This window comes from Strigops habroptila, chromosome 3 (genome assembly GCF_004027225.2).
Source record: "Strigops habroptila isolate Jane chromosome 3, bStrHab1.2.pri, whole genome shotgun sequence".
NCBI classification, from domain to species: domain Eukaryota; kingdom Metazoa; phylum Chordata; class Aves; order Psittaciformes; family Psittacidae; genus Strigops; species Strigops habroptila.
In genome coordinates, this window is record NC_044279.2 from 79377728 (window position 1) to 79388034 (window position 10307).

Sequence of the window (10307 nt, forward strand, 5' to 3'; positions counted from 1 at the left end):
AAAATCAGAAACTTGATTTTTCCTGAAAAGTCTTGGCAATGTGGCTTTCAGACTTAGTCATGTCCCCAGTGCCGCCTAGTCATGTCCACAGTTTCTAACACAGGCAGGGCGATTGCTGATAGATCAGCTAAACCTTATGACTTGATCAGTGTTTCCTCAAAGGACCCTTTTCTCCAGACTGACCATGGAATCTCTCTTTAGAGCCCCGGCAGTGGCTCTAAAGAGACCTCAGCCTCTTTCATCTCTGTGCCATTGTCAGAGCAGCCTCCAGGGCATGAGTGAAAATGAGAATTGAGACCAGGTTCTTTTGCAAGCTGGGCTTGGAGACATTCAACATAACCGTTGTAGCCAGCAGCAGGCACAGATTCCCAAAGTCAGCACACCCGGTTTATTGCAGGCTGCTACCGATGCTTAATCCTAACACCAGAATAGCGGTGCATGGTTTCCTGGAGGAAGAGTGATAAAACTCTCCACTAAGATGCTGCCTTCTCTGCATCTTTGATAGACTGATTTGCATGTATTCAAATAGATAAATGTCTGCACCAGGCAAAGCCCAATCCTCTACATCTCTTTCTCTTTTTTCACTAGCACAAACGTCAGACAGATTGGGAAAGGAGAGTTACAGCATGCATATCTTCTTTTGCAGGCACCTTGGTATGCTGAGTTTCTCACCAAAATGCTGTTGACATGACAGCCTCACTGACTTTCTACAAGACCAACAGATAATCTCATTCCAAATTCAGGTCCTACCACTGTCCTTCTCTTGCCAGGGATACAGAAGCACTCGGTAGGCTTCCTGCCTGCAGGAGGGAAACTGAGGTTTAACTGCAGATGCCTTGGAAATTCCCTGCTCATTTCCAGTCAGGTATATCTGTGTGGCAGGTGATAAAGCTCAATAAGGCACAAAGTCTTCCAAGCACCTGGCACAAGCTTGTAGAGATATATTTCAAAAGAGTTGTTGTGGCCCATGCCAGTCACAGCTCTCATCTGCTGCATCCCCGAGACCGCACCTCGGCTGGGATTTCCTCCCACAGTCCCATGAGCTCAGCCAGCCCCTGGAAAAGTCACTGTCTTGTAAACTTGTGTTTTCTTTGTCATTCAAGTGAGCTGCTATTTCTGGTTATATGTAGCAGTTACCATGGCTACAGCAGCTCATAAATAGGGTCAGAAACCTTGGCAATGTTTTTAAGTGATTCCTTGGAATAGGGAATAATCTGGACAGAGGTAATAAAGCTCATGGGTTTTCCTTTGGAGCCACAGGGACTGGACTCCTGCTACCACTTGGACCCCATGGCTTCTGCTGCAGCTCTGGTCCGGATCAGGCGGCAACTGAGGTGGCCCAAAAGTCTGGAGCTGGCTTTCCTGGGGCCAGGGGAGGAAGAAGCTGGGCAGGGGCAGGGAGGGACAGGGATCGGATACTCTGTCCCTGGGCAGAAGCACACACATCCCCGCAAATCAAATGCTGCCAGCTTTGTGAGGGGAAGGGAGAAAGGGGAAGGGAGAAGGGAATGGCCTGCTAATCAAGGGAGATAAGAAAGAATGTGGTAAGTGCAGCCCTTGAAGGAGTTTTTGACATGCTTTGTCAGTGGCCAGAAAATAGTTTCATGTGACACCATGGAAATTTTATTCCCAGATGTCCACTTTTGTGAAAGAGAAATGAGCCAGATTTCATCAGAAAAACAGGAAAATGAAGGGGCTATTTTGAAAACGAACAGCATGTGTATTAAAAATATACAGGTTCAGAAAAGAGGAGTAGGGGGCTTATAGAGCTGATTTCCCCAGCAATTCTACCTATACAGGAGAAGGCAAAAGAGGAGGGGCAGCCCCTGGAAACCTCTCTGCAGCAGATGGAGGCATGGGAATGAGCAGCGGGGATGGGAGGGGAGTCTGTTGCTAGCAGCCTGCACCTCTTTATATCCACACAAGCAGGTCCCTGCCCACAGTAATCACACCTGCTGTCAGGAGCTGCTGAGTGTAATCAATCTCCATGCATTTGTATACAAGCTCTAGTCATCACAGGGAAGAGACAACGCCAACACGATGCTGCCCCTGTCCTCTTTCCTGTGCCCAGATATTATAGCACAAGCCTCCAAAAGCTGTGTGATCATCCTCAAACACGTGGGAATGTTAAGTGTGTTTGCTGCTTTTCTGTTAGATTGAAAGCCCTTTGCCTGTACCTAGGATTTACTTCCCGTCTTCTCTGCGTCCACTCAAGAGCTAGGACCTTATCGATTTTTTTAAATGAAAGTTAAGAGTCTTCCTGAAGGATTTATCTCATCTAACTTCAGCAGCCTGAAAAGCCAGAAGCCTCAGCTGGGGGCTTTTGCTCTGCATCAGAGCACTGCTGGACTGGTCCCTGCTGCCAGAGTCTGTCATGTCAGAGAGAGCTGTCCTTTCTTGGTCACATGCAGTCACACCCCTGGCTGTCATATCTGCTCCAAAATCCCCTCCTCCATCCTTAACCAAAGACAAAGCCCATCAATACACAAACCCATACCTTGGTTTCCTTCTGCTCCTGCACTGCTCTGCTGCTCCCAGCACAACTCTGTTTTCTGGGTCCATTTTTGGGCCTGCCATGATCTCATGTTGTGAGCTGGATGCTCAACAAGGTTAAGTGAGTGGTGCTTCACCAGAGCCAATGGATCCCAGAGGATTGTTAACCCTCTGGTTATGCCTTCAGCCAGAGAGCTACACTCCATGACTGAAGTGCTGCCCCAGCTGAGGATGAGGATTATCTTTCAGCACCTTCTAACAGGGCCCTGGACCTTCTTTTTAACTCTTGAGATTCTGCCTACTTTTTCCACATCTCTGACACCAATCTCCTTGGCTGGGCGGTCATAACGGGCTAGTAAAATGCATTGGAATACAAAGCAGCTGGTAAAGCAGTGTGCGTTACCATGCATGAAGATTGATGGGTTGGAGTTTAAGATGAGGTACCAGCTCTTCCCTTTCTCAGGCAGCCCCTCACAGTAGCAATGCAACCAGCACCCAGATGTGACCTATCTGTTACCCTAAGCCTAGTCCCTCAGGTCTCAGAGGTGGCGGGCCACACTGCTGGCTAGCCACCCTCATGCAATACAAAGGTTCCCACTTCTTCCCCTGCCATCCCATTTGCTGGATGCAGTTAAATATTCATCAGGTTCCTGCACAGCATCTCAGCAGTGTTCCCTATGACTCCCTTGAGCGGACTCAGCCCTCGGGGCAGCAGGCTGACTGCATGCACTGCTCTGTAAGATGAATCTTGACCCCCACGGCACTGCTGAGAAGTTTGCTAGAAACCTCTCTATGCATTCTCCAGCACAGGGGAGGGATCTGAGATGATTAGGACCAACTCCTCCTTCCCTGCATGTGCAGGCATGTGTGCGTTCACAAACAGAAGCATCTCTCAAAGGGCAGGTGATTTCCTTATTCCTTTTCACTTCTCCAGACTTCTCCCCTCAGGATCTCCAGGGAAGACACAACCTCTTTATGCAGAAAGGAGCACTTTGCCCCTCAGGAAGGTGCCACGGCACTGCTGCACCGCCAGACCTCGCTGGAGCTGTGCCTGCAGAGTGCTGGGATCACAGAGCACTCCGCAGAAGTGTCCCCCCCCAACCATGCAGGCGCCCGCCTATGATTGACACCCGGATGTCACCTGGTGGCAGGGTATATCTGGAGGAGATGGGACACCTTGAGACACTTTCTACACGGGCTGGAGGACTGGACTTGAATGATTTGCAAGAGGAGCCCTTGGCACTGTAAGTGTAAGTGTTTCCCAGGAGCTAAAAGCAATAATGAAGGTGGCAGGGAGATGGAGGAGGAACTGGCTGCAAACCCCAGAGGAGAGAAAAGTCCTGATAAAACCCCGTGGAGGAGAAATTTGGTTGTTTGTGCTTGGAGAGTGTGAACAGACCCAGTAGCTGAGAGAAGGAGTTGTGGTTGTTGAATGGTTGTTTTCTGTTTCGCCTAACATTAGGACAAGTGCTGCAGCAGTGGTTTCTCCCAAAGCTCCTTGGCTGTGTGAGCAGCTATGCCCTCCATGGGGCTGCTTGGTTTCTCACATTAGGTATCCCTTAGTTGGGGTTCCCTGGCACCCCCTTGGCTTGTGTCCTTGGCTAGTTGAGCCTGTGTGTGAGCAGCATTGGGGGGGCTCCTGAGGAGCAGCTGGAAGGCAGCTAGTGTCTCCTGCCCCAGCACCCAGCAGTACATGCAAGGTACATTGGTGGGGAGTTTATACTGTGTGATGCTGTACTTCCAGTGTTACTGAGTCCCTTCTTTAAACTGGGATAATCTATCTAATGATCCCCATCAGGAAACAATTGTGGGAATATAGTTCTACTTTAAATGAGTTTCTGTCTTTTAGAATGCATTCTCTTTCATTTGTTTTTGGTCTTAAAACTAGTGCTAGAATGAAGGGCCTGAGATCCTGTGTAAAACACAGGAACAAAGAGGGATGAACTGGTGTGGACTTTTTCCATCACTATGATTAAACAGCTCAAGCAACTGAGACTGGAGCTGTGAGACTCCTCACAGGCATCTTATACCGGATACAACACTCCTGATGAGACCCTACCTGCAAGGATGATGCTAGTGGCTCTCATGGGGTCAAGAGCTACGAATGCAAGAACCTCATCAAAAGAGATGTGAAAACAAAGGTGTTTCCTCTTGGTTGCTGTCTACTCCCAGTGTATCCCTGCATAGAGGGCCATGGGGGTTCTGTGTGGGACACCCCTGAGGCACCATGAAGACACATGGAGGAGTCTATATTTTTGAAGGTTTCAGACAGGAGATGAGCTCCAACACTGAATCTGTCTGAAGAAGATCAAGTGAGGCATCTGCATTATCTGTCACGGAAATTTTCCACAGAGAATCAGAGATTAAGCAGAGAGCAGATTAAAGAGTCAGCATTTGCCAGTAGCATTCAAGCCCCTTTGAGTTCAAAGAAAACTAAAAGAACGATGATTAACCTGGCCAGCAACCCAGAGGTGGGATATCTGACGCAACTGAGATAAGCCCATTACCATGTATTAGGTATAATTAGCATTTGGACGCAAGCAAAGCTTTTAACCAGAGGATTAAACCCTGGAATGAACAGAAATGCTGTCAGGGGCAATTTGATAATACCTTGTCAGAGGAGGGGGCAGAGGAAGTGTGTGGAAGAACATCTTGTTCCTCAACAGCCTTTGAATTCACAGCCATCAGCTCTCACCCGGGAGCTGCATCCCAGTGCCTGCAGCAGCAGAAGGACTCTGGCAGCCCAGCAAGCACTGGGAGGAGGCAGCATAGCACTTGCAGAGATCTAAAGAAGTCGACTCAGTCTCGTCAGACATTTGTCAAGCCATCTGCTTGGTGTGGTACCAAAGGACTATCCAAGTACCCAGGTATGGGGAGGTGAACAGCTGGGAAATTCCCCTGGGAAGCTGCTGTGGGCGTCTCTTTCACATCTGTGATCCTGAGATGCCTGCCCACCCATGGCTGGCTGTGTGCAGGGGCAGCTGGTTCCGGAGGTGTGGGAACTGGGGTAGGCCTTGTGCTGTGGAACAAGGCCCTCTCCAGCATGAATGGAGACATCTTTACCTGCGTATGACGGCCTGTATATAAGTCCCACCAGATCAATGGTGGGAAGGCAGCTTGATTCCTGCTGCAAGATAGAGACTGTTATGTGGCATTGATTGCTTTCCATCCTCTGTCATTTCTTTTGGTGATTCGTGGAGAGAATAGGTAGAGGGAGGTTGTTAAGGAAGAAGTTAGAATTGTCCCTTTTAGGTTCATTGAGTGCTCTTTCTTGAATTCATACAGGTGAGAGAGAGGGTGAAGTGTGATTTGGGCAGATCCTTTTTCCTACCAAATCCTGGGTTGTCGAGTAGCTGGTAGATGTGTACAGCTACCTCAGATTGGGGGAAAAGGAAACTCTAAAGACTGAGTCTTTCCATCAGCTATTTCTCTATTGAATAAAGGCTAGGGACAAGGCATGGTCTCAAGGAACTAAGAGGAGTTGATTCTGAAAGACGTTTTTGTGGTCAAGGTACCATGCTGGCAGACAACAAGGTTTGGTGAAGCAGGGCAGGAACTCGCTTGGAGATGGAACTCAAATGCATCTTACAAGTTTTGAATGCCAGTCCAAAGGGTTGGAAATCTGTTAGCTGGTTTCTTTCTTCTGTTGTACTTTAGGGAGTAGCCCTTGAGAGGGGTACCATGTATCTTGTCATGTCAGATGTACATGGTGCTTAGAAGTGGATATGTGTCTTTTGTAGTTCAGGAGGGGTATCTAGCATTGAGACAGACACGCTGTTGATGAGAACTGCACCTGAGGCAGAAGCATAATGTTATACTTTGGGGCATTAGCAGACACATCATGGAGCAGCATTTTGTTGTAGAGCAGTACCATCTGAATTCCTCACTGGTCCTGAGTAACAGTGAGGCATCAAGTTCTCTCCTCGGTTTGGAGCCAAACTGCCTTCACCTCTCAGTTTGGCCCTAAAACCTGTGAGCCAAAAGATTTTGTCACTCCTTCCAGCAGCGCGGTCCAGGTCATGCTGATCATTGCACCTCATTCCCACTCTGTAAAAGATGAAGGTGACAGTGTTTGCCTGTCCTGCCACCCTGTTATGAGGATAAACCTGTAAATATTGGGCTGCAGAGATGGCAGCCAAATACGTAACTTCTACAATTTGAGCTGATCCTTGTGTTTGTGGGCACAGTATGTGCTTAGGAAGCATTGTGTTACAGGCGGGGGAATAGCATCTGTGCATGCTTCAGCTGCAGACACAACCATCTGCTGCTCCATTTGGGGCTGCTGGAACCCATCCAGTCTCCTGCTTGGGATATTACAGCTGAGAAAGGAGCTTGACCGGAAGCGGCAGGAGAACAAACATGCCTTTAGGCGCTCTCATTAGGATCCATGCTACTGTCGGCGCAGATGGAAAGATGTCAGGGATGACGTATTCCCAGACTGCCCCAGACACAGAAACACTGCTCTTTGTCTTGCACTGATGTGCAAGTGACACAGGATTGCTTGGATGGTTTTTCACCTCTCATCTCAGGCTTTGCTTTCTGGCACTTTGGATATTTCAGGGCAGTCAAAGACACAAACTGTCAGCAGACTAAGAAAAGAAAAAAAAGAAAACCCACAAACCAAAACACCTTTGATGGCATTTATAGTTCTGAGATTAAAAGTCTGGAGTGTCACTGCACATGATGTTGGGGATTAGGCCAGAGCACTATGGTGACATAATGTGATTAGCCCTTAGTACCAAATCCTGGAAGTTAATTCCATCAGTGATTCCATCAGCCTGGCTGCACAGGGACAAACACCTCAAGATAGGAGCTTATAAGTAATGGTCATGAGGAAGAAAAATGTGACTTCAAGGAGAGGAGAAAAAAACTGGCATTTATTTTTGTCCAAAAATGCACTTGCTCAGACCATTCTAGCATACTAATAAGCATAAAATCTGATGAAGGGTTGGAAGCTCCCCCTTGGGCACTGGTGAGAGTTATTGCTGTGCAATCTGGGAAGGAAGCAAAGGGCTCTGACAACAGCAGTTCTGCTCTCTGAGGCAGGAGAGATGTCTCCTGGACAAGAATTGCTCCCTGATAACTACTTAGCCTCTGTGAAGTGGAGCTTGGCGTATGTGCAGTGTGGTGCAGAAGAGGTCAACACATGTAATGTAATGCTCAAAAATACCAAAATGAACATACCATGGGAAAGGTTACAGGCTTTACTCTCCTAAATCCTGAGAAATTACCTTCTGTCTAAAAGACAGTCTCCAACACTTTGCCTTAGCCTTCTTTACCATCTTCCAAAGATCCTGCACTATTTCCCGTAAGTTTGGTATTGACAAATATGAGACTCTAATTGGAGTTCCACCCAGACTAAGGGCCCATCTAACTCAGCATTCAATCAGTGTGTAAACGGTAATGCTTAAGCACAAGTGAAGTATATCACGATGATTACCAAGTATACGATATTTCTCTAAGCCACAAATGTGTCTTTGTGGCTCCTAGTAGTCATGTCCTTAACCAGTAAGTAAAAACATCAGCACTGCTGTTTCAAGACTTATTAGAAAACAAACTACATTGGCATTAACCTTCCTATTTTACCCAAACTGTGGGGAAAGCTGCTGCAGTGACCTGTCTCCAAAAGTCCAGCTATGTCTGAGACAAAAGAAAGTGCGACTCTCCATGACTCTGCAAGTTATTGCACTATGGGGTGAAGTATCTTTTTGTCCTTAGCTCAAGTGTTCTTTGTTTGGCATCTTAATTCTAGCATGCCCCATGAAAGGCAATGCTATCCTGTATCCTACTTACTTTGAATGCATTACAATATTTCTTTATGTTTAACAACTTATCTTTAATCCTGTCACAATTATATTTTTAATAGTTCTGTGACCTGACTTGTGATACCTAGAAATGCTAAGCAGAATGTTGCATCAGTCCTTGCTATTATCTTGCAGCCAGAGGAATCTGAGAGAGGCACGTGCCTGCCACACACAGCAGCCCAGCAATGAGTGAGAACCCAACCACCAACCTCAACACTGGAGATGCTCCAGCTGGTCCCACCACACCACGCAAGGGGCCTCCCAAGTTCAAGCAGAGACAGACAAGGCAGTTCAAGAGCAAGCCCCCTAAAAAAGGAGTAAAAGGGTAAGATCATTTTTGAAAGAAAAGAAACCATGCTAGTAGGTGGCTCCCCATTGCTAATGCCGGGCTTCTGCGGTAGCAGCTTCCCTTGGGCAAGGAGCCAGGAGGCTTCCCCTTGCCCCTAGTGCCATCGGCTCTCCTGCCTGAAGCTGCTTCTCTTCATTTGCTGCCCACCCACAATTCTCCTTCCCTGGCTGGATATGCAGAGCCACTCTCCTTTCCTGGGTGCTGCTGGCCCAAACTCAACTCTTCACCTGTTCTTTTCTCCCCTAGGTTTGGAGATGACATCCCAGGCATGGAGGGACTGGGCACAGGTAAGCCCTGTGAGATGTTGTTGTCCTGCCCTGCTTGAATGCCTGTGCAGTCATGCTTCAGCACAGGAGAGGACTCTCTGTGATAGCCTCTCTGCCTCCCTGGCCTCTCTGCAGCTCTCAGGTTCACCAGAGAAGGCTGGTACTTCCACCACAAGCTGCCACAGTCATGCTTATGTTTAGACACACTCCAAGGCAGAAAGGCTATTTAGGCAGGCTTCAATTTCTGAATACTCTCATTTGGCTGCAAATGTGCTTGTTTGTTTTCTGTTAATACTCTGGCTAAGAATTACAGCAGAATGAGATTCTCAAAGAAATGTCAAATCCTGAGCTATTAATACCAAAAATCACAGGAACTAAATTCCAGCTGGTTAAGTGTTTGTGTTATCACCAGAATCCTAATTTTAAGAATTTTATGCACCTGTCTGGGATTGAGAAACATGCACTGGATGAGCTGTAGCCAGTCAGAACTTCTTAGATATCAATAACAACTGCACCTATCAAAGAACTGCAGATCCTGAATACTGTAGACCAGATTATTCAATATCTGATATAAGATTGCATGTATCTTCAAGGAGATCACACTTTAGCTACAGTTAGTTTATAAGAACAGTAGAAACTACATAACCAGAATGAATTTTTATACCATTCTACACAGTCACTAAAGAGACTATAGGAAATGCTGGTTTGATTTTGCTCACAGAGAAAAATGGCACAGGAGAAGATAGAGTCATCCGTTTCAGTCCAGTAGGTAGTACCAAATTTGAAGAGCTCATCTGCTCATTTAAGCTTCAAATGGAGTCGTTTTCTTCTTAATGTTTCCCAAGTAAATCAGCCTTTCCCTTAGTATAAAAGAAATCCAAGAAGTGCAGTGACCAAAACCCATTTCTCATTCTCTCTCTTTCACAGATATCACAGTGATTTGTCCATGGGAAGCTTTCAGCCACCTGGAACTGCATGAGCTGGCCCAGTTTGGGATCATCTAAGGTGCCAGCATCTCTAATGCTGTCACCTGCTGACTCCACCAATCCTGGCATGGTCTTCGTCACCTTTGAAACTTATTTTTGGCCCTTACATCGACTTACTTATGGGCAGGGGGGTTTTGTAAGAGCTAGTTATGAGAAAGTCCTTTGCAGATTAATTTGGCAAAGAAGTTATTTGGGTCCCTAAACAGACCTCATGTTCCATGTGATGAAACTACTGAAAAATGTCTTAGTGCCTCCCTATACCATAATCTGTCTTCTCCCACTGTTGCAGATCTTTATGTTTATGGAGATACAGAGAGGGCTGTATTTGAACTTTTCCTCTGGTTAGCTGGGATACTGTGTGCATGGGTGTGCATGTATATCCAGCCCTAATTATATCAAGCTCGTTCTG

General features: G+C 46.9%; 1 protein-coding gene across 2 annotated transcripts; it reads left to right on the forward strand.

Annotated features, from left to right (window-relative positions):
- Window positions 1–3679: 3679 nt before the first annotated feature.
- Window positions 3680–10077, forward strand: PDE6H (phosphodiesterase 6H). 2 transcript variants are annotated; one of them, XM_030479554.1, is made up of 4 exons: window positions 3680–3737; window positions 8433–8622; window positions 8893–8933; window positions 9840–10077. In XM_030479554.1, the coding sequence occupies exons 2-4, from the start codon at window positions 8483–8485 to the stop codon at window positions 9914–9916; spliced, it is 258 nt and encodes an 85-aa protein (XP_030335414.1). In that variant the 5' UTR covers window positions 3680–3737; window positions 8433–8482; the 3' UTR covers window positions 9917–10077. The 2 variants fall into 2 exon arrangements, with proteins under 2 accessions (XP_030335414.1, XP_030335413.1); XM_030479553.1 differs by lacking the exon at window positions 3680–3737 and adding an exon at window positions 4930–5360 and having other exon boundaries at window positions 9840–9916.
- The last annotated feature ends 230 nt before the right edge of the window (window positions 10078–10307 follow it).

What these genes read in the sequence shown, in the direction of transcription:
- PDE6H (XM_030479554.1), top strand. Translation starts at nt 8,483, where the DNA reads ATGAGTGAGAACCCAACCACCAACCTCAACACTGGAGATGCTCCAGCT. An exon ending in CCTAAAAAAGGAGTAAAAGG is followed by an intron (nt 8,623 to 8,892) that starts GTAAGATCATTT and finishes TTTCTCCCCTAG; the next exon opens with GTTTGGAGATGACATCCCAG. An exon ending in CATGGAGGGACTGGGCACAG is followed by an intron (nt 8,934 to 9,839) that starts GTAAGCCCTGTG and finishes TCTCTTTCACAG; the next exon opens with ATATCACAGTGATTTGTCCA.